This window comes from Homalodisca vitripennis, chromosome 3 (assembly GCF_021130785.1).
Source record: "Homalodisca vitripennis isolate AUS2020 chromosome 3, UT_GWSS_2.1, whole genome shotgun sequence".
NCBI lineage: Eukaryota > Metazoa > Arthropoda > Insecta > Hemiptera > Cicadellidae > Homalodisca > Homalodisca vitripennis.
Window position 1 is genome coordinate 132,857,188 of NC_060209.1, and position 26,742 is coordinate 132,883,929.

A 26,742-nucleotide genomic window follows, 5' to 3' on the forward strand; every position below is an offset into this window, starting at 1 on the left:
GAATATCAGTAATTCTATCGTAATTTAAATCCACCTTATTTTGCTCTAAATCGGCTTCATACAAAATAGCAGAACGTAAACAACACAAATTTCCATAACCTATTTAATTTTTCATAGACCTCTCGTATATTCCAAATGATATATGTTAATATATGACAATATAATATATGATAATTGATTCCATATTAAAAGCATGTGATAATTATCTTTTTGTTTAAAATTTCAATACTTATGGAAACAGTGTTCATAAATAGTAATTTTACCTTTGCATCTCATTGAAACTTACGTCACTGAACCACCCGATTTATTAAAAGCCAAAAGCCTGTACCACGTTCTGACAGTGTAGTCCTGGCCTCTGGCAACTCTCGACCATTATCAGGTTATCGTCAGCCTCTGATAGCTCTGCTTTGTTCTTTTTCAAAAATTTCTTATCATTTATTCCTTATAAAACGTTCATAAAAACTGTGGTTAAAATCCATCCGATCACAAAGCGTCTAGAGTATATACGGTTTAGAGTATTTATACAGGGTGTTCTGAAAAAAGGTGCCCATAAGTTCAGGGCGTGATTCCTCACATCAAAATAAGCAAAAAAAAAAGGTCTAATTAACATAGGTCCGATAGAAAATGCCTTAGTTACCAAGTTATACAGGGTGAAAGATTTCGTCTGAATTTCAGTTCCCCTGCTGCAACGAAGCCCTACGGGTATTTGTTGGCTGTTAATTAAGATGTACAATTTAGCGTACTTTATGTAAAAATGAACTGAAAAAATTGCATAATAAAACCGTTTCCAGACCTGTAGCTACAGTAATTTTAAGATATGTGACGAAATACGCGGAAACTTGGTCCCGAAAAAACAAGTTTACATTTAGGTTTGAAGCAGATTTTACTATGTTAAATGTACAATAAAACACAAAATATTTTTTCACGGGTACTTGTAGTGAAAATTTAATTTCGAAGAGAAAGATGTAAAATAAGTCTATAATATACAAAACGCAAACTTTAAAAAAAATAATCTCAAATAATAATCCTTAATTACATACAAAACGCATGAAAATAAAAAATAGTACAAAATCTGTTAAGCGCTCTACAAATGTAATATTGAAATTAAAACAGCTGTTTTATTACAAAATATTTGATTTGAGAAACAAAATAATTTTCTATTTAAAACATATGTTTTAACAATGTAACATTGTTTTATAATAATTTTAAATAAACATTTACAAGCAGCTATTTTTTCCATTGCTCATTAAGTGCGTGTGTTGATCTGTACTTTAATACTAGTTAGTGCGAGTGCATCGTTGAAGTTAAATTTTTGATCAGCTTATAAAATATCTTTTATTCATCATGGCAGGTAATATGAATATTATGTTACACTAATGGTGAAATGGCAGACATGCATTTAATGTACGGTCTTGCACATTGCAACTGTCGTCAGGATAGACGAACTCTATCAGGAACAATTTTCCTCATAGACAGTTATCGACTCATGAAATGTTTTCTTCCATTCATAGAAGGCTAGCGAGACACGGGAACCTTTAAATCTGGAAAAAGTTGGTAGACATCAGGATCGGACACGTACAACGTGTACAGCTGAATTGGAAGAAGGGGGCGTGTTGGACGAAATAGAGATATCATCCTGGAAGAAAAGAAGTACTAGAGAACTAGCCTTGGATTGCGGCTGTGTTAGTAATTCAATTGTCTGGAAGGTTTCTTACACGAGCCAGCAGTTGCATTCTTATCACTATCAAAGGGTCCAGGCTCTTTTGCCCTCGAGATTACTTTCCTCGTGTTCAGCTATGCCAATGGCTTATCCGAAGGTGCAGAAAATCCACATTTTTTAAATTACATTATTCTTTTACTGATGAAGCAAAATTTTCAAGAATGGACTCTATTCTTAACACCACACCAATACTCACATGTGGGCAATTGGAAAAAATCCACGTGCTATTTCAGAGAACCGTCACCAATATCAGTTTTCTATAAAACGTATGGGCTGCTATTCTGGGTGATAAAAATGTTTATCCGCTCCCGTTCTTTTTACGCTGATTACGCCCCCTCAATGGTTTTGAAAATTATTTACATTTCTTGACGACTAATCTGAATGAGTTACTCGAAGATGTGCCACTATACACACGCAGCAAACATGTGGTTCATGCAGGATGGAGCTCCAGCTCATTACACATTACAAGTAAGAGAATTTTTAAATGAAGCATATCCAAACACTGATGGATTGGTCGAGGAGCCCCAGTAGCGATGGCCTGCAGGTCACCTGACCTCAATCCTCTAGGACTTTTTCTTATGGGGACATTTAATAGGACGCTTGTCTACGACTCGCCTAGTGGATACTCCATAGAAGAGTTGCGAATAAGGATTGTTAAACGGGATTCAAAGGATACGTGAGGACACCTGGGATCTTCGATAAGAGTTCGGCAGTCTATGAGAAGACGGCTGGATGCTTGTATTTTGAATGACGGGGAAACATTTTGAACATCTACTGTGACGTGGTTAGTTTTTTAGGACAAGTGTAACTTTTTTTGTTGAATGATAATTCAGATAACCTTTTTATGTATGATAATGTATGATTGTTAAAAATATTTACTTGATAAAAAATAGAATAGTAACTCATTTAATTTGTTTTATCAAACAGCTGTTTTAATTTCAATATTTACATTTGTAGAGAGCCATTATACAGATTTTGTCTATTTTTTCATGCGTTTTTTTGTATGTAATTAAGATTATTTTTATAAAAGTTTGCGTTTGTCTATTATAGACTTATTTTATACATCTTTCTCTTCGAAATTAAATTTTCTACAAGTACCGTGAAAAAATATTTTGTGTTTTATTGTACATTTAACATAGTAAATTCTGCTTCATCAACCTAAATGTAACTTGTTTTTTCGGGACCAAGTTTCGCGTTATTTCGTCACATATCTTAAAAAAAATTACTGTAGGCTACAGGTCTGGAAAACGGTTTTTTATTCAATTTTTCAGTTTCATTTTACATAAAGTACGCTATAAATTGTACATCTTAATTAACAGCCAATAAATACCCGTAGGGCTTCGTTGCAGCAGGGGAACTGAAAAATTCAGACGAAATCTTTCACCTGTATAACTTGAGTATGCTAAGCATTTTCGGACCTATGTTAATTAGACCTTTTTTTCTTATTTTGATGTGAGGAATCACGCCTGACTTATGGGCACCTTTTTTTCAGAAACACCCTGTATGTGACTGTTTCGAACCTATGCCTCCATCATATGACAATAAATTAGTATTTAATGTTTCTATACTATAAGACCCATATAGTATGATTTGTAGGGTTTCCATATAGGGACAATCCACATGTTTAATTTATGAGTGAGATTTAAACATATTTGTGAATCTAACTGCTTAGGAAACGAAGACTTATTAAAGAATATGTTGAGTGCAATGATTACATTTCATTTTGGTTAAAACATCACAAACGCCTTAGACTAAAATGCATTATCAAAAACCCTAAGAAGCTATATTGGCTTATGTTGTAATTCTATGAATTTTTGACACTATATAGTATAATAGTAGTAATAGTAGTTGGAAAGTTACAAACTCTCGTTTACAAAAGTATCACATGCCAAGAAACCACTTTCCTGCCAGTCGTTAAAATGTCATTGCACCGTCCTCGTCATTCGTTTACGATCAACCAAATTAAAGGATCAGGATCAAGGAGGCAACGCAGCTGGTAGCTTTCGTACAAAGCGAAACCCACGTTTTGCTGTCGTTTATCGTCAATTATTGATATCAAGCAGTCTCTAGAACCATCGTAGTTCGAAATGGGGTTTAACCTTTTTGATGATAATCTTGGGTCGAGTTTCTATTCTCGATTTTTATATAGTGCAACCATATACAACTCGGGACATAATGCTAGTCAACTTAGTTAATTAAGCTACTAGCTTTCACGCGAAGAACCGAACTTTTTTCACATATCACATACGTTTTATTGACAAAAGAGTTTCCATCAGAAGACAACGGTGAATATATCCGTTGTAACCAATTGTATACCAGTTGTAACTAATTGTAACCACAAGTCAGTGGTTACATTTAGTTACTATCATATCAAAAAACAAATATTAATGATGAATCCTCGTAATATAGTTTAAACGAAATTGGATATCGGACACATAGACCGATTTTCATATTGGTGTTATAGGCTACTCAAAATGTTCAAGATTGTAGGAATACAATCATATAAATGATGTAGTCCAACAACACAAAATTTAGTAGTAACTCTCTGTTTTATACAAACAGAGTTGTTAGTTATAACAGTCTACGATATCTCGTCCCTCATCTCCCCACTATTTAAATATTAATTCCCCATAAACATTTTTTTCTTTAGAGTAGTGTACAGTACGTCGTCAGCGTCGAAGTCAGGTTGAGTCTTATAATGATAATATCTAAACTTCCATGAATGCTCCCAATGACCTTCTTTCATTCTCATATAAAAATTTGGCTTTATGATGACATTTAAAGATCTCAAGTACGATTAGTAGAAGTTATCCTCAAAATGGATTTGCTATTTTAAAAGTGTATCAAGCAAGGTACAAGACGAGTACGTACTTCATTTCAACCAATTATTTTGTTGTAATATAGTCATACTATCATCAAACGAATATTAATGATGAATCCTCTTAATATAGTAGGAACAAATTAAATGTGATACTTTTAGAACAAGCCTCAATATAGAATTAAGGATAATTTTTTATCAACATTCTCGATCGCACTTTGATACAGTTCTTAATAGCATATGGAATTTTATTATTTCAAAATCACTGATGGACAAAATGTTAGTTGATTGAGCAACTTGAAAGAACATGTGTTATAAGATGATGTAATTTTGTCTCACTAGTATGAACGCATTCCTTCTGAAGCTAATTGTAACCACTCTCAGTTACGAAGAGTGAAGGAAGTAACCGACTAGCGAGCTCTTGTTGTGAACCGAGGCAGGCGTTTATTATCCGAGTGCCGCACGGTGAGTGACTAATTGCAGGATGATTGCAGGTGGACAATTGCAGCTCGCAAGCCACACGTCTCAGCCCGCCCGACCATTGTCTGCCACAAGCATCAGCCTAAGGGTTCTTGGATTATCCAATGTTGCCTTATTGGATATTACATACTGCATTGTTTACATTATGTAAGGTTCATTTGTATTGTGTTGATAATGTTTTATATTTTACTGCGGGAACTTGACGAAGAAGTACTATAATAAGTTGACAATTTTGTTCCTTTGTAAGATGATGTGAGCCTGATAGATCAATTTCCTTTATAAAAAAATCCATACCACTCATACTCACCTTTGTATAATTCCATTCCATCGTTTCTTCTGCAATCCTCCTCGGGTCAGATAGTTACGAGAAGGTATGGATATGGATATGGTTGGGATATAAGCAAATCTTGACTAAACATATCTCGTAGTGTAAGCTATATTTAAACTTAGCTTTATGTATAAACAAAAATAAATGCAGGTTAATTTTTAAATTAGATCCTTTCTAATGGTTGAAATTATAGCAGTCGGTACTGTTTTAGATGAGAGAAATAACGATCTGGAGATTATCTCTAAGGATATTTTGATCCCTCCGCACCTGCTTGTCTCCAAAATTACCGTTAAATATACTTTTAATGTATTCAATATTGTTTATTTTTAAGATATGTCTTGGCATTCACAGAGCAAAGGACATCAGAATTAAGTGAACGCAAAAGTTTGTGCTCTCAATAAGGTGTTAAGCGAACGTTGACTCTTTTAGTAGGAACGCCATATTCGGTAGTAAGGGAGGAAAGGAAGGTGGCCCAAGATGTGATAAAGATATCAGACGTACTGCTGAAATGTGGAATGTTGGATAAAGCACGTATTTTACCATGCATGCCATCAGTGGAAGATGTTAAGTACTAGCAGAAGAGATCTTGTGTTCATTACTCAAATAAGTAGATGCTAAAAAAAATCGAGTTCATGGATTATACTGGATATGGCAGAGCCGCGAGAGCCACAAGATATGCCTGATTGTGTTTTCAAAAGAAACTAACAGTTATAACGTAACTGTTAGTTACGTTATAACTGACAGAAAATGTGAATCCATTGTTTGGTCACACCCTATATAACCACGTTATCCGCTTCCTCAGGAGCAAAGTATGTATTTCTTCTTAAAACCTGACATTTTTAAAGAAATAATCTTCACCACAAAGATTCTTTGTAGTGTGAACCTAAACTTATAGTACTGCGTATCACATAGGCAATAAAAATTAGAATGGTCCATATATATTGGTTCAGCACATTCATCTTAGTTTTTGGCTATATTGGTTTCCTTGACAGCTTTCCTCAGACAGATTCATCTGCATTTTGTTCTGAGGGCTCTGTAGTAAGCCATCCTCGTAACTATCTGAACCCAGTAGGATTGCTGAAGAAACGATGTAATAGAATTATACAAAAGTGGGTTCGTATGGTATACAGATAGCTCCATGATGGAAGGAAAATTTGGTTTTAGGGTAAATATTTTCCCCAGAAAAGGTCTTAGCGAAATCAATACAGTCTGTTTTATCTATTCTACCTCAACCTACAGCAGTACGTGATCATTAATCGTGCATCAGTCGTCGCGTAGTGATTCTGTCTGAAGGCTGCTCTTAAGGTCCATTCTCAGTGGAATTCACTGCAAGGCTGGTATGAAGATGCTTTAAAATTTGATTCGTTCTAGCTAGTCGTAATTCTGTAGATAATTGGTTTTTCAGGTCATGCCGGTTTTTATGGCAGTGATTACGCTAATAAAATGGCAAGACTTGGCTAATAAAAGTATTTATTTGGGCCTGACCCAAGTTGTAACACAAGTATGTCAACTGCCAAACACTTAAAACAACTGTTTAGAGAACTGTTAGAAAAGCACTGAAATCGTTGGCAGAGTAAAACTTGTTAAAGGTAACAACATTGGATTTACGAACAGGTTGAAGAAGCTAAGTGAAGGCCCTATGAAACCATCTCTCCTATTACTAGACGGTCACTAAGGAAGTGGCACACTTTAGGATCACCATTGAAGTTCCTGGGTAGATTGTGCAATTAGCCTAAGGATTACCGCAGAACACAGCATTTTTTGGATTGTAAAAGGTTTGAGCTTTGTTTTGAATATCTCAAAAATTTGAATATCTGATTTGATATAAAATTGTGCAGGAACCCTTAGTTGAATATCGTTGATCGTATAGGGTAACCATGTTCACTAACAGCATTTTGAGGTGCTCAATAGCATAAGTTGAAGTGCTAGGAACTACGAAGTTTTCTAATGCTCCTTTTTTGTAGACTGCGGCAGACACCATAGTGAGTCTTACATCGTGAAGAATAATCAAAATCATTCAGTATAGAGCCGCCAAGTTTCAATGGAATCTAATATAGTTGTAATAATAAATGCCAGAGAACTTCTTGCTTTGAAATAACTAGGATATCAATGTAGAGGAACATATTGATTTACTAATAATTATGTTATATGTATAAGAATAAGTAGCATAAAGTTTAAATGTATATTTTAAAATAAATGCAGGATGTTTGACAAGTTGTAGTGAGGTTATTAGTAGGTTAACCTTGTAGATTTGTGGATTAATTTTAATTTCTGTCCTGTGGGCTCTGCTCCCCATACAAACCCGGATCCGGGTGATGTTTTATGAGTTTATGTCCCAAACAACTAAATGCCTAACCATGTACCTTAAAGTGTGGCTAGCACATCTGCTCGAAACATCAATCGCTCTCCAATCTACACGAAAGCACGTGATACAGACGAAACCAAAAGTAGAGTTGTCAGGGCCTGGAACGAGTAGTATTGCAGTGGTGCGTGAATTTTGGAGTGGCCTGTATTACGTTGAGCCATGAAAGGGGTAGCTATTGGCGGGTGGAGGCAGACCGTGCTGAATGGTTCGATCTGTACTCCATGGAATCTACTTAAGACATGAGGAAGGAGATAATTGGATGGTTAGTGCCGAGCCGTTAACTATGTGACAGATCGTACCGAACTTGTCATGATCACATCAGACGGCGTGCTTCTGTATGCGGCTCGGTGACTGGATGGACACTCGGTACAAAAGTTGTTCTTCGTCACTAATGAGGATCGCGTGAACCAGATACGTGGAAGAAGTGACAGCTTGTGTCGTATTTACACTTAGGCGGTGTTCCTGGAATGAGTAGACAATCGGCCAATGTGGCGGGGTTTATCTTAAAAGTAGAACTTGATCGTCTCAGAACACAAAGTTCATAATAGGTTTAGCCACTAGAAGTAGGTTTGGGTCCCAATTATGAAGTTTTATGGAAATAACCACCCCCATAATATTTCTACACCCCCAGTGATTTTATGTTTTTAACTTTAACAATATGACCCCCAGAACAGGTTAGGTACTATGTGCACCCTTGCGGGGTGGGTTGGGTATGTTACGGTTCACTATTTTGTATATCAGCGCTTTCCTATTTTTCTTCTTCACTTCCATCATTATTCCTTTTCCTGACCACACTTCAAGAAGACGACCAGGGTAGTATTCTCCTTTTGGGACTGTTTCTGGGAAATAACTCCAATGGCTTGCAGGATAGCTAATACTCTTAGCTCACAATAGAGACTTTATGACGTAGGGAGGTATGGAGAACTGTTTTTGAAATTTATATAGCCGGCAATGACAAAAAATAAACGAAAAACAAACTATCACCGAATTGCTAAGTCAGGATCAGGAACAAGTGATTGGTATCAGCCCATCGCACTCAGAAATGTTTAATAACTGATTTTTTGGTAACGTCTTTTGGTAGTCAATATATAGACAGGATCAAGCTAATCAACCATCTGGAAGACAAAAAAACAAAAAGCTTTCATAGTCAAATTATCTTCCATGAAGCAATGTTGCGGAAGGATATATAGCAGAATCTTTCAAAAAACTTTCCTGGACTTTCTTGATTAGCACTTTTATGATTCCCAGCATCATAAATTAGTCAAAAAATAGAAAGAGGTTAGAGATTGTTTTGTTGGAATGTGTTAGATGCCTGATGAAAAGCACACCATACCCTCAATAACATAAAACATGTCTTTATTTTTCAGGCAGAGTTAATCTGTTTTAGCCATCTTTTTTTCCATTCCAACTCAAAGAGCAAATCAAATCCAATCTAAGGAAAGGAAAGTGACTATACCAGCCACACATTATACAAAAATGCGGAGAAAATGATCAATTCCAGAGGCACACGAACTATAACAGACACTTTAGAAATCCTTAGTGAACATTCATAATTTGTACTTAAAGTACAATTTAGTTGTGTAAATAAAATGTAGGTCACGTAAATAATATTCAAGTTTGTTTTGTAACTATCTCATTTTTTCAAAACTTTCAACTTGCTTATTACAATTACCAAAATTGTTATTATGGTCATATTTACTATTAATCAATTACATTTTGGAGTATTCTTTACGACATCAGAAATGGGTAAAAGAATGGTAACAAAAATATTTCTTTATGAAGTGTATGGTTTAATGTTTACAATATATCTTGATGTATCTTAAAGCATTAACCCAAACTGACATCGTGGATTTTAAAGGCTTAGCATCGTAACTCACATGTTGCTTGGCTTGGGATTCTCCTTAAAATTTATTTCTTCAACCATACGAAGCCAAGAAAAAAATAAATGTAGAACCGGTAGAGAGTGGAGGTGCTATATAAAGTCCCGCAGGGTTATAAAGCTATAAATTAAACGGAACTGGAACTGGTTGTGGGAGATAGGCTAGGCCGTGGTGAGCTCTGAGCACTGAGCACTTCTCTGCGGTCACTTCATTTAGACTTGTGCCTTTTAATTGGTTTCAGGTAGTTACTGTAATTTACAGACAATTGCACGTCCCATCGTCGGGTTTAATTAATTGTTTGTTTCACTTGCTCTAACTGCGCGTATTCGTACTCGCCATTTCCTTGTCCTCCGCGATAAGTATAAGAAAGTGCACCTAAACCGATTATGATAAGGTGATAAAAAACTAATTTCAGTATAAAAAAAGAGTAACAGTTCTAAATATTTATAGCTCCAGTATACACATTTTATTATTATCTTATTATTTTAAGTTTTATTGCATGGTTTTTTTTTCTCAGTAAAAAATTTCCTCAGATAACATATTATTAGAAATGTTTAATTTGGATTTTTAATTATTTTTATTATACTTTAAGTTAGGATGTTAAATTATTATAATATTTAATAAGCAACTTTTTTCAATTACTTCAAGTTTCAATCTTCCACAAGTGTTTCAAAGGTTTCAGAATGTACAAATAGTTTCAAACAAAAAATAAGCTTAATAAGTAAAGTATACATTTAATGCAAAGCCATGTGGAAAAACAGACATTTCCCCTTTTAAATTCATAGAAGATTCTACTTGAACAATTTTACATTCATATTTTAGGGATATTTTTAATCCCCCGAAAGTGAAGTGTTAACTTGAATTGGAATGTTCAGTGATTGTCTGATAATATTGATACTTTGTGATATAAAAATTCCAATTTTATTACGTTTTAGTCTAATAAGAGTATATATCTTATAGATTTGCATATTTTTGATATTGAAAAATACTATTTATATAATATTATAACCTTCAAGATTATATCAAGTTGGAGAATATTGAACTTATCAGCCGGTTTTACTTTTATAATATGGTGAAAGTTTTCATAATGAATTATTTATAATATAATATATTCAAAATAAGGTATTTTAATTATTTATGTACGTTTGAAATTGCTTGTACAAAAACCAAAACTTTGCTCTAAAAATATCCAGCCTCTATAACCAATCTGAGAGGACAACTGTTATAACAGCCTCTGAGCCTATCTGGCTTATAGGAGCTTCCTTTTCTATTTTTTCCGATCTGTGTAAGATTCCTTCCTCTGAGACAATATGGCCTTCAGCCACTGCCCATTAGATCTGTGGGGGCCTCTCTGGAATCTTTGACCACTAGAACTTTCCAAGCTCTGTAAACCTCATGCCTATGCCTTTTTATGGGATTATGAAAGCCCATGCATCTAGAACCCAGCAATACTTATATAAAGAGATGTTATTACTATTGTATACACTAGTAGTAATGTAAATTGATTAAAGACACCACTATATGACGTAGTATAATTATTACTATCCTAAAATTATAAAAGTATATTTAAAAGTGAACGTTTCTTATTTGGAATAAAATATAATAGATAAATATTTGTCATTTTGAATCCTGAAATATTAAAAATAGTCAGTATTGTGTTACATGTATTTTAGACTAAAAGAAATAATATTTTGTAAATTTTAAGGCTTTGAAAAGGAATATTAATATCGACGATTGATATATGTAATCATTGAAATTAGATGACTATTTTTGGAAGACCTATAAAAGAACGTTTTTGTGGCTGGGTGAAACGGTCACTGGAAGCTAATTTCCCACAGCAATCATCTTATCGCGCACCTTCCACGATTCCAATCCAATCTTCGACTCTCCCAGTCAGGAAAGCTAGAGGTTTAGACCCTAGATCGAGGGCGTCTAGATTAGGAAAGTACGTTAGCAAGAACGTGGTGCCGACAAGAAACAGTAGTTCCTTCTATTTTATAATAACCATGCACAAATTGTGTTACAGCACGGTGGAATCGATGTTGCAAGCGTAACATACGTGACCGGTAAGTAACGTATACTAGACCGGGGTCGTGGGAGCACTCGGACCTTCACTCTCGTGGACTGCTGACCTTTCTCACAGGCAGTAGTACTGTCCGACTGTCAACTACTATGTCAAACCCCATTGTAAACAATATCGGCATTAGAGTTTTAGACATACAATACAAATTTCTGATTGTTAATTTTGAACAATGTAAGTTTTAGATTATTCAAATATTATTACAATACAAGGCCCAAAGCCAATTTATAAACAAACAACCTAGCTTCTCTTGAAATTAATAGAGACATTTTCCATGAAAAAGAAATTTTCGGCATCGCTAGTTTTGGTGGACGTTAAAATGGGAAGTGTTACCAAAAGGGTTAAAAAGGTGAAAATTGTAATGTTTGTCATCATATATTTTTTAGCTTGACCAGCTTACAACGTCAGACACATTAATGTTAAATGTTAAATCAGCATATATTAACAACCAGTATATACTTAACGACTATTTGGCGAGAGTAGTGATTTTAGCCTATCTGGTTCTCTGATCTATGTATTACTTATGTGTATGACGACTTATTATTAAGTGTGTCAAACTAAATATTATATCATCTGAGAAGAATTATCAATTAGTATTCTTAACAATTCGATACCCTCCCATTTCGACACATTCGATTGGCTAATCATTTCTTTGGAGAAATTGTTCATTTTATTTCAAGAAAAACCAGTTTGTCTTCGTACTTAGTGCAAAGGGGCTCTCAGCTTTAGGTAGTCCAGGATCCATTTAAGCTTCATAATTAATATAATACTCTTTTTTAAGAAGAAGACGATCTCCTTTTTAGCCTTACATTGTCCGTCCTCATGGACCACTGGGCTGTGTAAGGACCTTATCAAACAGAATAAGGGGAGAGTTAACACAGTACACAAGGTCGATGGCACTGATAAAAAGTGCTACAGACAGGGTTTTTAACCTGCGCTATTTCCAATACAGATCCGACGTCTTTAACCACTCGGCCATCGGAGCTCTCAACTTACAACTCTTGATGGTCGGTTCAATCATCTCTGTCCCCCCCCCCTCAATCAAACTGAAAGTCCCAGGACTTGGCCACACAGTTGCGCGAGTCGCTCACGGGATTCGGCGGATAAGCAGTCCCGTTTGTCTCCTTTTATTACCTGTTTAATACTACTTTATATAGTCCATTAAATTCATAATGGCCTCGTTCATTATACGCTGCTTTGACGCGGTATTTGTAATCACGCAGAAGATTCCAGTCTTCCATTAATTAAGCTTAACCGGTCTGCCATAATAATGATAAATAAGACAAGATATGTCAAGAATGGAAAGTTTACTTTATCAGACAATCTTGATAAGTGGCCAAAGGTGTTAATAATTAGATTTTTAAATGAAGTTTTGTAATCTTATGCGTGAAACTACATTTCCAATCATATAACTGAATTTACGTAACAACGTAATATGTGTTGAGCACAGTGTTAAGTGCTAGAATGTTAAATACTAACCAAAATACACATTATTATTTAGATATACAAATTATTAGCGCTCCTACATGATTTAAAAATGTGATCAAATTCGCATAACCATTATATGTTTATACTTACTAAATATATTGTATGAATAAGGATGAATGCTTTGTTGGCAAAATATTATTTGACAAAAGAAATGTCAATTGGATATTTTACTTCCAGTGAATAATAATTGCAATCAGTGAAAACTATACACGAAACAATTCCAGGACGGCTCATATTGTTTGCACGGGTTAACTTAAAAAAAGTGAAGTAAAAATGGCAAAAAACCTTAAGATCAACATAAGGCATAAATAGCTACGTGGGACAAGTATACACTAAGTACTATAAAAAATTAAAATTCAGATAAATCTAAATATTAGTGACCATTGAATGGCTAAACTTTTAAATCTTAGCAAATTGGGTAATAAACATGCAGTTTATCTGGAAATAAATTTCAAAAGTAAATTTTAGATATATTATAAATTTAAAAGATTATATATATATATATATATATATATATATATATATATATAAGTTTGGATGTCTAGATGTCTAAATGTTTGGATGTTTGATACTAAATCACACAAACCCCAGTAATACCATTTGGTTAAAATTTGGCAAGTACATTACTTAGATATTAGAATCAAACATAGGCATATGTTTATTCCAAAATATCACATACAATTACTTTAAAAAATAATTTATAGAAAATTTATATACTACACAGATAGGCAATATGTTTGACAGTTGCTTGAGTCACAAACACGCAATGTCACATTACTTCCTAGTTGTATGAAATATCAGCTGTCGTTATGGGACGCATATTATAGTAATTACAAATAGTATTATCTAACTATTATTACAAACTCCAGCAGTGACCATTTCAAACCAGTTAGTTTAATCTTGATTCAATAATGTACAAAATTGTAAATGTGTACATGTACGGTACTTGAATTTGGTTTCCTTAGACATTGTGGGACGGTATATTTACAGCAGTTGAAGGAACAAAAACGGAGGGACTGGGTATGAACATGATTCAAGAAACCATTCGCTACGTGACTACTTTTTTGGGGAAATAAGCGTCCGCAATGAGTTCGTGAAGTGGATTCATAAAGCAATACACAAGACGCAAATGCATTTTTATTACATAAAATCATTGATGAGACATCGTTTCCATTTCTTACTGATGATGGATACGACTCTGATTAGATATATAAATACTTATATATATATATATATATATATATATATATATATATATATATATATATATATATATATATATATATACGAGTATATCAATATTTATATCATTCCTGGAATTGACCAAGAATAGAATGATATGGTGAACATGGATCTGGAAGCAAGAATATATACTTTACTGTATCAGGTTTACATATATTCCTTCTTTAGAAAAACGAATACACAGGTTCAAGCAAAGGCAGCGATTCGAATGACCAGCTAAGTAGGCATAAATTTCCTTTTATTAAAATTAAACTAATCGTAAATATTATTAGTAAATTGGGAAACTTTACAGTTGAATACTTTATGTATCTCTGTGAATATTCACGTAGGTTCGTCCACACATTATCTTGGAAGTTGTTTGAAGTACTCTAATGAGATTTAGCACCAAGGTACAAATATGTCTTTTAAAGAGTAAAGTACAGTTGGAAGTTTAGTTTCTACACTCTTCTTATAGCCTAGATGTGGGAGTAAAGGGATAGAATTAAACACTTTTTAACTGGATTGGACTTCTCAGTCCAAAGTATTTACTATGTATATAAACCAGTAAATTTGGCCTAAATATTGGATTGTAAAACAATAACTCTTAAGAGTAAGAATAACTAATCATTTGTTTTGATACTGTTCGCCAAATGTCTAAGAGATCATTCTCTGAACATAAAAGTCAACATAACCAAAATCATTTCCATATTGCATCAACCTAAAAGGATTTTTTAAATTTATAACCTAATTTAAATGTAATAAATTTAAGTAATGTTGAAATATTACATCAGCCAATTCTAAAATCTAGGCACCACACGGTCTAAATAAAAGATGATCCTGTATTCCTCCTTTATAAATTGTATTTCTTTTTCGAGACTTAAAAACATTATACACTAACAGCTGATGACAAAATTATTGTATTTAATAACTTCATGAATTACTTGTATTACTTTATTTGATGAAAAACGTACTTCCAATCGCTCTGGATGGAATGAAAACGACAAATCTGGTTTGTAGAAAGTTTTTTTAGGGCCGAACCAAAATCAAGTCAATAAATTATTGTCGAACGGACTTCTTAATGAGCGACAGGATCCATGCCGAGAGAGTTTACGCTGCAGGGCGCTGGGCATCGGCCTCCTTACTTCACTGAGGAGAGGAACATCCAGAAACCGACTAATGAGTGGTGCTAATTAGTTGGATTTGTAACAGACTGATATACGTAACGGCTAATTATGCATTTATAACAAACATTGCTCCGTTGTTTGTTATTTTAACATATTTTAATAAAACTAATTGGTTACAATTATTTAGTATTTAAAAACCCATTGGCGATGTAGTGTGGACGGTAAGAACTGTCACGTGATTATCTTCACACAGGATTAAATGAGGAAACATCTATTTAATAATAACTTGTTAAAAGCAAATTTTTGACATTTTTAACTATTACAAAATAATAACACAATATGGCAATACTATACAAAGTACTAGGTATTACTTAAACGTATCTTAATCTGTTAGAATTCTGAAGAAAGTAAGAAACATAGAACACATTGAAGAAAAGTTAAGAATTCTGAACACATTGTTTCTAACTGCATTGAACTTTTGCTGATAACTTACTCTTAAAGGGTAGTTTACGTATATTAGGAGAATATTAAAGAAATTCTCGGTTGTGCTTACTCCGAAGTTTTGTAGTTGCCAATCGAATTTATCGTACTTAGGTAACGAAATATTACGGAGGAAGAATTCCATTGTACAAATGTTACGACTTTAAGAATAACATATTAAGTTTTTTGCCAAAATCTGAACGTGTGAGGTCCGTAAACTCGTCCAGATTAGATACACCACAACGATGTTCGGGTACAACTAGACACAATGACGCACAATTAGCACTTGCGTCACAGTAACATGTCAACTAAACATCTAGATGGCAATCTTGCCCGCCTCCTGCATGTGAGGTGTTAGCACAATCGTAACAAGATGTTGCGTGAATAAACGGATTATTCATTGTATGGCGTTTCTTCCTAGTGATTTCCAGAGAATAGAACACCCGAGACCCGCGTTAGTCGGCTGTCACTCAGCACCAGCCGGGGTCAACGGCTCGGGATCGTAGCAAAGCAACAGTTCATGCCGGCATGAAATATACTAAATATTCACTCTAAAAATAAGGAATATTTCGTGTCAGCAGGATCGCTTTACACTATATGGGATTCATTACATGGGAGTAGCACTTCATTACATGGGATTCAAGGAGTGCAGTAAATGTTTAGTTCTTTTATTAAAATATTCATAACAAAATATTATTACAAAGTTTTATTTGAATACAAGAAGATTAAAGTCGGTCTTTAGGTAATATTATAATTAATAATTAAACTGACACCTATATTACTTTTTGAGATAGAATTACTACATGCCCATAGAGGAAATTATGTTTTGTATTATTTTTATAGTCTTTTAAGATAGGACTCCCTTACATACAGGAAAAGAAGCAACAATTCTTTGACCATTCTACTCCAATTGTAGGCATTTCAAGTAGTAAAATGCCCTACTGACGACGTTGAAATCAGGTTATAAGATAAGAGTTATAAAGATTAAGGTAGTCATTTTTTTATCTAGAAAATTACCTTTTTCAACAAAATATTATGCCTTACTTTATAAATGAATAACAACATGATAGTCCTCTCATGTTAATATTTCCAAATTTGACAGCTGTTATTTTTATATTTTCTGTATTTAGGGAAGTTATATTAAAGGGCTTTCATTTAAATAAAACAAATATTTTCCAAACCTAAAATCAATTTCACCACCAATAGAAAATTGTATATTTTGTAAATATGTCACTTTTCATATAAGAATTGTAAAAATGTGAGGAGATAGACATGTTGTAGGCTATTAAGATCTTCTTAGCCACGACAGTTTTAGTAGTCGATTTTAGTCTTCTACACTAGCTGAAATGGTACTCGAAGAGAGAGAGAGCAAGCCCTCAATCTTTATCTAAGTCCGCTGTGACACAGAGACAACTGGTCTGTTCTCTATGTGTGTCTGAAGAGACGAAACAATGTCGAAGCAGCTAACAATGTAAATATGCCATATCATTATCTATAGCCGTTTATCAGTAGACCTCCTCACAAGATACTCCCGGAAGCGACGTTAACCGTCTACAATGACTTGTGGGAAGACCAGAAATATTTCAATTTCTTGCCTTAAGGGAAGGTATTTTAAGAGCTGTGACTAAAGGTTTAATAAAAACCCCTCAATAGAAGAACGATTGCGCCACATTAAATATCTTGAACTAGGAAGGTTGAAGAACCCTCAAACTTGAAGGCTGGCACGGTGCGGTCCGGCCGTCAGCACTCATCAGCACAGTTGATGGTACTTGGTGCTCGCACTACAATGTCCTGTAGAGTGCACAGTCGTGACTCTAGGTTAGGTTAACAGCCGGTGTTTTACCGAATCACCGCTGCCGACAAGTGCTCCGCTACTTTCACACCAGCACCTGACGTCTCGTAAACCTGGAGTCCGGGGAGCTCGGGGAAAGTTGTGGCGGCAGTCATAAACAGTGACTTGTCCACTTACTCCTCCCTGCCAAGGTCCTGCTGATAGACAGGGTGTACCTGTCTACTCTACTGCAGCGGGTCGTTAACCTCCACTGGTCGAGTGGTTTTCCTAGTAAGTGAAAAGTTTAGTATCTATCACACCAACTCAGGTTGAAGACGACAGAGAAGATCCTTTGAAATGTTCTATCTAGGATTGCTCTTGAAGATTAAGAAGTTTCTCTGATCATGCCTCACAAACAAACGTAGTAAAGAAAGATGACAGTCAGACACTGTTTACGAATAACCTGTGAGGTATATCAATGGATATTGGATATTTCTTCTACCAAAGCCGTGAACTACGCTATTGTTGATTCTATATTTCGCTCAGTGAGATTTCAAGGTAAATTCTACTTATGTTATCAAGTTTTGTAGTATATAATCATAAATACCTAAATTATATGATGAATATCCGTCAACCAACCAATGCCAGCCAACATTACACTGGTTCCACAGTAATGATTACTAACTATAAGTCAGCCAAAAACAAGGCTAAATCTGACATTGAAGGAGAAGCTCGTCAAAGTATTGCGGTAGACAAACAACATAAACTGTGAATAAAATTTAAAATTATAGAACAAGTTGTGTTGTTTTTCTACCGCAAAAGTTATATATGTTTAACTTATGTTAACAAATGACGGGAAGGACGGCAATAAATGAGTCGATGCGAATACTGATTCGCATCGACTCATTTATTGCTTGGTTTATTGACTCGATTCATCTATTCTTTTTTGTTAACATTTTGACAGTTTTGTACTTAACTATTTTTACAAGTAGGAGTTCGTCACACTTTAATAGGCTTCGCTGAGATACATTTTGTTGATTCACTAGATGATTCAACATTTTTTAGTATACGGAATTATTAAAAATGTATAAATTTAACAATACCAATCAAAACACTAATTTAAACACTATTATCTCAATGCGGCATAAAGAAATTGATCCCTTTATGTATAATAATCGTATAATACCCGTGCACTAGGCGGAAGATAGTTTACTTTCATGTCATGTAAAATACTGCATATTAGAAAATGTCTGGCAACGTATCGAAAAAGTACAAATATATGAAATAAATTAGGGCATTTACCTGTTACTAGAATATTGCTGCTGTAAATAAAACCCTGTTTAAATTGAGGTAAAAGCCGATTAGTGAACAAAATGATGTGCCTGAGAAATGTAGAAGAGTTGTTGATGCTGAACAGAGTCGGGTTTTGTAGAGACTGCGTGGCGATAAGCCTACTGACAGTATCCTGGCGAGGATAAGAGCAACAGTAGAGTGACCTGGATACTACCATCATTGTCGTCTCTCTGTTGTTGATACTGTATGAAGAAGACAATACCGTGATTATCGCATTATGTAGGCAAGTGGATGAGAGAACGGTTCTCCATGTAGGTACGTGCCTGCGTACTTCCGACCGACCAGAGCAAACAGTTCCTGGCTAACCGCTGCACCGGTGCGCACGCATACATCCCTGTCATGTGGTCGTGACAGGACCACGGGTTTGCTTAGGTTTCTTCTTTCACAAAATACTGCAACGCTGAGAATTTACATCTTCTTTGGTGGCTTTAAAAGATTTAAGTATTTTTAGAAGTTCCAAGTCTATTTTAATTGTTGAAAAGAAACATTTCAGCAATTAGCAATTAGCAATGTGTTGTAACTAATTAAGTTACAACACACACTGTATATATTACTCGGAAATTGCTTTCCCTAGCAACGATAAACTAGAAAACATTAATGCCAATTAATGTTGGCTCATATCGGTTAGGTTTGTAATAATGACAAATTATGTATAAAGAAGTTAAAAAAACTAACTTATAGTGATTTCAATAATGCGGTATTAATATAAGAATACATTCATAATTTGCGTAAAAGGATAAGATTTTTCTTTCTTTATCTTAAGCTTCATAGGGGCTATTAATGAAATTACGCATAGCGATTAAACAATTTTGTTTGTTCCATACTTTATTTAATACCCATGCTTCATTGTTATGCATTGTTTATGTTTCAAGAAATACAATTAAATAGTGGCATCGACCTATGGTTATAACCATAATCAACACGTTAAACCAAAACCTTATTTTTTATTTTTGAAGTTTCTGTTATTTCCTCGTATTTAGACTATTCACTATTTGATCAAGTAAGTGACCTTTTGTTATTTTAGATCGTCGGTTGCAAATTCTTGTCAATTACCAATGAATATACAGGGTGGAAAAAGGTCCCGCACGGGCTTGATAATTCCCGAACGATCACAGGCAAAGCAGTAAAACTTGGTATATCATTACTGTACCTATAAATCTACTTTTTGATGTTACTTCCATTTCTTTGTCATGTCAGAGGGATGGCCCGCAAGGAGTAAAGAAATCTTAAATGACATCATAGGTCGAGTAGTACATCAAATTAAAGGTCTTATTAGTAGAGTACAATGACTCAAATCCGAGCTCACAAGATTTACTCTTTAAAAACTTTCGTTGGCTTAAAGTTTGAAACATTTACAATGTAGGTCTTGTTCTAGATAGTTTAATACTCTTTTCTTGGCTAAAGTTGTGAAATTTAAACCTATTAAATGAATACTGTACTTAAGAAATAGTTTTAAGGTAGTTAGTGACTCTTCAGATTCACTGGAGAATGGTTTGCAAGGAGTTCGGCAAAAAAATGTTAAGTAAGCTTCTCGTAGCGAGGCCTTGAAACTGGTATGCAATTGGCATATTTAGGATTTATTAACTACGCTAGAATCGTCTGCAAGTCGCTGACAGGTTCTATCACACCGTCTTAACATGTATACACGCATGATACACGTATATTAAAATTGAATAATTTAGCCCAGGCGCTCTACAGATGTGCCGATCGATCGCTAAACACGCAGGCCCATTATTTCGACCATAATGTGAGCTAATGGTTTCGCTAACGCTGTCAGTCACTCGATGTGGTATAATTTTCTTGCCCAGACTATTATATCCTTTTTTCATAATTTACCGAAAGCATATTTCCTTTATGTGCAAATATTCCTTTTTTTAATATGAGTCATTTACACGCAGAATAACGCGTAATTTCCACAACACGTGTGATGTTCCTTGTGAATGTTCTGTGTATTAATATTTCTGTTGTACTCGCATATGAAATACATCAGCAGGGCGAAAACACGACTGGTGCAATCGATTTTTTCGAGGAAAATATTTTTTGTTTTAAATTCTTTGTCATTTAAAATAACTTCCCTGAAGGCAGAGAAAACATAAAACATGGTTTATCACTCCACGAGGAGTTATAAGCAATCATTCAAAGTAGGAAATTTAAGCAAATTTTTAATCAGGCCCAAAAAGGCTGAAAATAAAAAAAGGAAAAGGTTTGCAGTATGTACATGAGAATTTTCAGGAATCGACATTATTTTATTAATTTATAACTACTTTTTAATTAAATATAATCTAGGAAAATCGGAAATAATATTTTTTTAAGGAAATTAAACTTTCTTATAAATAAAAATATTACTCCCTCCAGGCAACTTTCATGTATGTACTATAAAACGTTCATATCTTTATTTTTAACCGATTTTACTATTTTATTCAGCCTTACAATAAGATGTCCCAAAATTTTGTTTCGAATTGTTACAAATTCTAGAGGAATAATTAAACAAAAATCATTGTTTTCTCTATTTTCAGAAATCGGATCTGATGTAAAAACTTTCTTTAATTAAAAAAGTTATTCTTACCTAAAACTCGTTTACTCTTCTGGGGTTTCTTTTGTACTGAATAAATTAAAAAGAATTTGCTAAAAGAATACAAGAGCATATTTTGCAAAATGAATGACGCGAGGACTTTGTTGATTTCTGGTCACTGGTAACAGCGGTACAAGTTTTCGACTCAGCCAGTTATAGGATATTAAAAGCAGTTCACAATTCTGACTTCAAAAATACCAAAACAGCCAAACAAGTACGGGTAGATAACATCTCGAGCAACTTCACTTTGTGAAACGTGATACTGCACATATTTCATGGAGCTGTCAGTCCCTTGATGTAAATTACCTTAATTTCTGAATAATTAATGTGGGTTCACCGCAGTAATATCATGCAAATAATTTAGGTGGGCGCGGTTTCACTTCTGCCGAATAAGCAATCTAAATAATATGCCAACCCGAAATACTGTCTGCTGGGTCCTAAAATTATATAGCGACTTCATTATCGCAAAAATCTTTGACTAATCCAATTTTATCATAATATTCCCGTTAAAGGAGACATTATGGTTATCTGTCAGGTGGATGAGAAGTAAATAGAATAACGCTAAATACACAAAGAATCTAATAGGTGGAATAATTAATCTACACTGCTATAACAGCAGTGTATAGCAAGATACTCTATACCAAGTATAAATATCCTAATCCGCGAAAGTCACGTGGGGTTGAAAGTGATGAATCACAACATTATTTAAACAATAAATCTTAAATACTTTCGTGGCTTATACCTTAGCTAAATTGCAGGTATTCAATTAACCATATTCAATGCCATACATCTTTTTTGATATTGATGGTGGTGGGTTGAAGGGCGGTGATCATTAATTTAATAAAATTTATTTTTATTTGTTATTATATTTTATATACACATCAAAATTTTATAAAAATATTTATCTCCATTTGTTATGTTGTTATATAATGAATGTTTTGGACATCTAAAACTTGTGCATTACACAATAATAATAATGCTATTACACTATTACATATTATTACATGAAGTATGTAATTAATTACATATGAGTGTTACTTCCCAATAATTTAAAACTTTAGATTTAAAAATGTAATATCTCGATTGCCAGACGATATTGTATTGCGCGCATGCACTCCAAAAACATATTCACATTCAAAGGTTTTTATATTTTTAATGTATAAATTGTAGTAGACTTAGATACTTTTTATTTAATTTCTTCGCAAAATTGTTTATTATGATATTGAATTAAGTGTAATATATGAATTTAATTATTTTGTAGCTAATTTACATACTAATTTTTTTTGTAAATAAAAAAAATGTTTGTTTCTAACAAAAAGTAAAAATGTGTAACTAAAACTATTAATTTTTCAACTTATACTTGATTGTTTCCAGAATGTGTAAGATTAACTTACCAGCTTGAGACATGATATCCAGAGCCACGAGACCGGACAGTACGGAGACGCGCGAGCCACTGCCTGATGGTGCGGGGGGTGGGGGCAACCCACGAGTTTGTGAGGGGGGAGGGGAAACATCCCGGGCGGTCTCGCTCCACCCCGCACACAACTGTTGAAAACAAAAGTGTGAAGATCTCTGATAAGTGTGATACAAGAGTTAATGCCACGGTCTGAGAGGAAAAGTGGCGTTGGTCAGCGGAACATTGTACAGCATAGGCGGTACTTCCGGCGTGCCGTGGGTTGTGTTACAGTAACAGCGGACAAGAGTTCTTCAATCTCAAAAAACTGAAAAACACATTGGTTAACTAGTCTAGAAGCAAAGAGCCAGTTTTATTTGCATTTACGAAGGCACAATCTCGGTTTACATGAAATCGATAGAGAAATTACTGCTAGAAATGAGTCAATCGTCAGACGCAATACGTTTTGGTATTTGGAGTCCAATGAGAAAGTATCGAAAGCGTTAAAAATAATAAGAAATACTTTTCTCACCTTATTATTTTCCTGAATTTACAGGCCTAAAAACTATCCTTCACAGAAACAATAGTCGTAATATCGTCAGATAACAAAGTAAAGAGACATGAAGTCGTCGCTTTCAGCCGAAATATCAATCATGCACAAATATGAACAGGTAAGGTTAATTTAAACTTTCGTGACTGACGGTTGGTTTTTAGCTTTGTAAAGCTAAGAAAATATGATCTAAAAATAAATTACTGTTTAAAATAACTAACCCTTGCAATGCCCTCCTAATCCGATACCCGCCAAAAATATTGAGGCTAACGGTTGATTTTTGTTTTATTTCCGGATACATTTTTATCTACCTTTATTTCCGTAAAAAACCAGATTGCGTGCTTGTGAAATTCAAATTGAATCTCCGCTCCTCGACTATTATAATGTATTTGTATTCTTGTGTTATAGAATGTATCTGTGTTTTTAATTGAGAGTATTAAGAAAGCAAATTAGAGAAAGTAAAACTTTGAAACCGTTGTAAGCTAAAAAGGAGGCTTTATGAGGAATTGCCTTAAAACGGAGTTGCGTTCGGCGTGGCGGGCGATTAATTCTTACAAATTCTGTCTATATACAGTGTGAGTTAAAATATGCATACAGACTGTTTAGTTTTTTCATGGATAAAGATGGAGGGGTGGATCTCAGTACACCGTTGTAGGAAATAGATGAGAAATTTTTAGTCAATATTACAACTTTACAAAGCTTTACTTTACAAAAACGGGTTTTAGGGGGGCGACTCAAAATGTATGTGAAGACCCATTAAGTGACCTCATTTGAAATGTCTTGATAAAATAAGAAGAATAGTAGAAACTAGAGCGTTCTATCTCAACCCAGTACAAAACGGCAGCTCATTGAAATTAATTAAAAACTAATTAAGGCAAAGCATAAACATCCAAATTTAGAAGGTAAATAACTTCAATAGACAACCACTTTCCTTACACACTCAAGCCTGTTCTACATTTATTACCTGCTGCAGGGCAGGCCTCCCTTATCTCATCTGGTTTTAGGAAGTCCAGTATAATGTTCAGTTTCTGGTTGGAATTAACAAAGTTAACACGTGTTTTTGTGATACATACGTTGAAATGGAATTAAGTGAATAAGAGCTTATTACTTTCCTGATGTTGCGAGGTTACGGAGACCGGGTGAGATCTTATGATGAAGTAAGAAATTTATTTAATGACACATCTCAATTGAAGCCCTGTATCTAATTAGGAGTTCCAACGTTTCCGCGAAACAGGCAGCGTTAAAGACTGCCCCAAACCTCTATACTTTCAACTCACACGGGTTTGTGTGTGTGTGTGTGTGTGTGTGTGTGTGTGTGTGTGTGTGTGTGTGTGTGTGTGTGTGTGTGTGTGTTCTATTGTATCAACAGCTGCTATGTTGATCAGTCAGCGTAGCATATTCCCAGAGTGTCAGTAACGCCTTATAAGAAATGAGTCAGAATTAGATTGGATAAATTATACAGAACCATTTTTAAACCTAATCCAGTAGCTACACATGCTGACGAGGTTCGCTTATGGCTTCCCAGACTCATAACATCCAAAATTTAGCATGACAGATAATTAACATATCATCAAAAATGGCAATCAATTCATCAATGCCAAAATGACAAAGAAACTTTTGTGCATAGGAAAATGAAATACGTATATAACACCTAACACCAAAATCGCCCAGCTGAGTAAAAGATATTACGACACAATACACAATTTCAGCATATGCTGGGTATAACGTCTATATTTGACTTTTTGACGTTTAATATTTCAGTTTTCTTGTTCTATAACTCTATTTCTGGTTTTTTATGAATTTGGCGTTTCCATTCCAATATTTTGTCGTCTATTAATTTTCGTACATATGTCTCAGGTTGTATATAACACCAGAAGAAGATGATATATACCAACTCTTGAAACGTACTGTTCAATCTTCTGTAATATATAACAAACGCATACGTTCGAAATTCTTTAATCTTATTCAGCATTAACAGATGAGTTTAAACCAAGAAGTTTCTAATCTGCTAATTGCAATTATTGTCTCAGATTATTGTTTGTGTCGATTAACACCCACTACTGTTGCTACATCTTCCATAGCGAATTATTACAATTAAATTCCTTCTTCGTTGTTTTAATTAGTCGACTGTGCTGTAATTTACCTACCACATGCAGGATGTACCGATCATAATCAAGTATTCTCACCCAATAAATTACCATAACCAAAGCGCAGGTGGTAGACACATGTGAAGTCCAATTATTTGGTCGCAGGTCGTAAATTTTCAGTAACGAGGTAAAATTTGTGTTATGCCGTATGGACATTTTAATTGTTTGAATATTGATTTAGTTTTTATTCTGCTTTTTATTAAATACTAGCTGTTTCCCGCGGCTTCGCAGGCTTTACGTAAGCCTTGGCCATGTATTTGCACTTCTGGTTCAAGTGCATTATATTTCTAACACCGATGTAGAGTTTGCCTTGTTGTCACGATCAAGAAAATCTGTGTATGTTTATTATATAGCCATTATACAGTCAAGCTTTAAGTTCAACCATATATTTATCATAAAGACAAACATATATTCTAACTTAGTGCCTTCAAATAGTCTTTGGCAAATTAATATACGTAACTGTCTCGTAATTGCAGTTTATAATGTGCAGGCGCTTTGAAAACTTTTATATTTTGCAGCGCCACCTCGTGGTGAGTTAAATAAATGAGTATAGCATATAAACCTTCTCCATCGAAAAGTACATATGCATTCAAATTTTTATAATGATCGGTCAAATAGTGTACGATTCCATAAAGGACAAACACACAAACATTCATTTATATATATATAGATTACATAATTAAATTTGGAAGGCCTATATGAACAAGTTTTACAATGAATAACACGATATTCAACATACTTTAAAATCAATAGAAACAATACAAAGATTGTATGGGAGTAATCTTTACATTTTGCCACCGAAACTATATATATATATATATATATATATATATATATATAGATATATATAATTAAATTTGGAATTTGGATATATATATATACAGGGTGTATATTATGTATCACCTGTATATATATATATATATCATTGCATATATATCAAGTAGCGTCTTTCCTCCTCATTGAGTCTATAAA

General features: G+C 34.2%; 1 protein-coding gene across 2 annotated transcripts in view; it reads right to left on the reverse strand.

The window, feature by feature from the left end:
- The window catches only part of LOC124357529 (proton channel OtopLc-like), a 121,387-nt gene extending 98,259 nt beyond the window's left edge, over positions 1-23,128 (reverse strand). For both annotated transcript variants that reach the window (XM_046809412.1, XM_046809411.1), the window contains exon 1: positions 23,075-23,128. In XM_046809412.1, the coding sequence (XP_046665368.1) occupies positions 23,075-23,087 (13 nt within the window). In that variant the 5' untranslated portion in view covers positions 23,088-23,128. The remainder of the gene's footprint in view (positions 1-23,074) is intronic.
- Between the last annotated feature and the right edge of the window lie 3,614 nt (positions 23,129-26,742).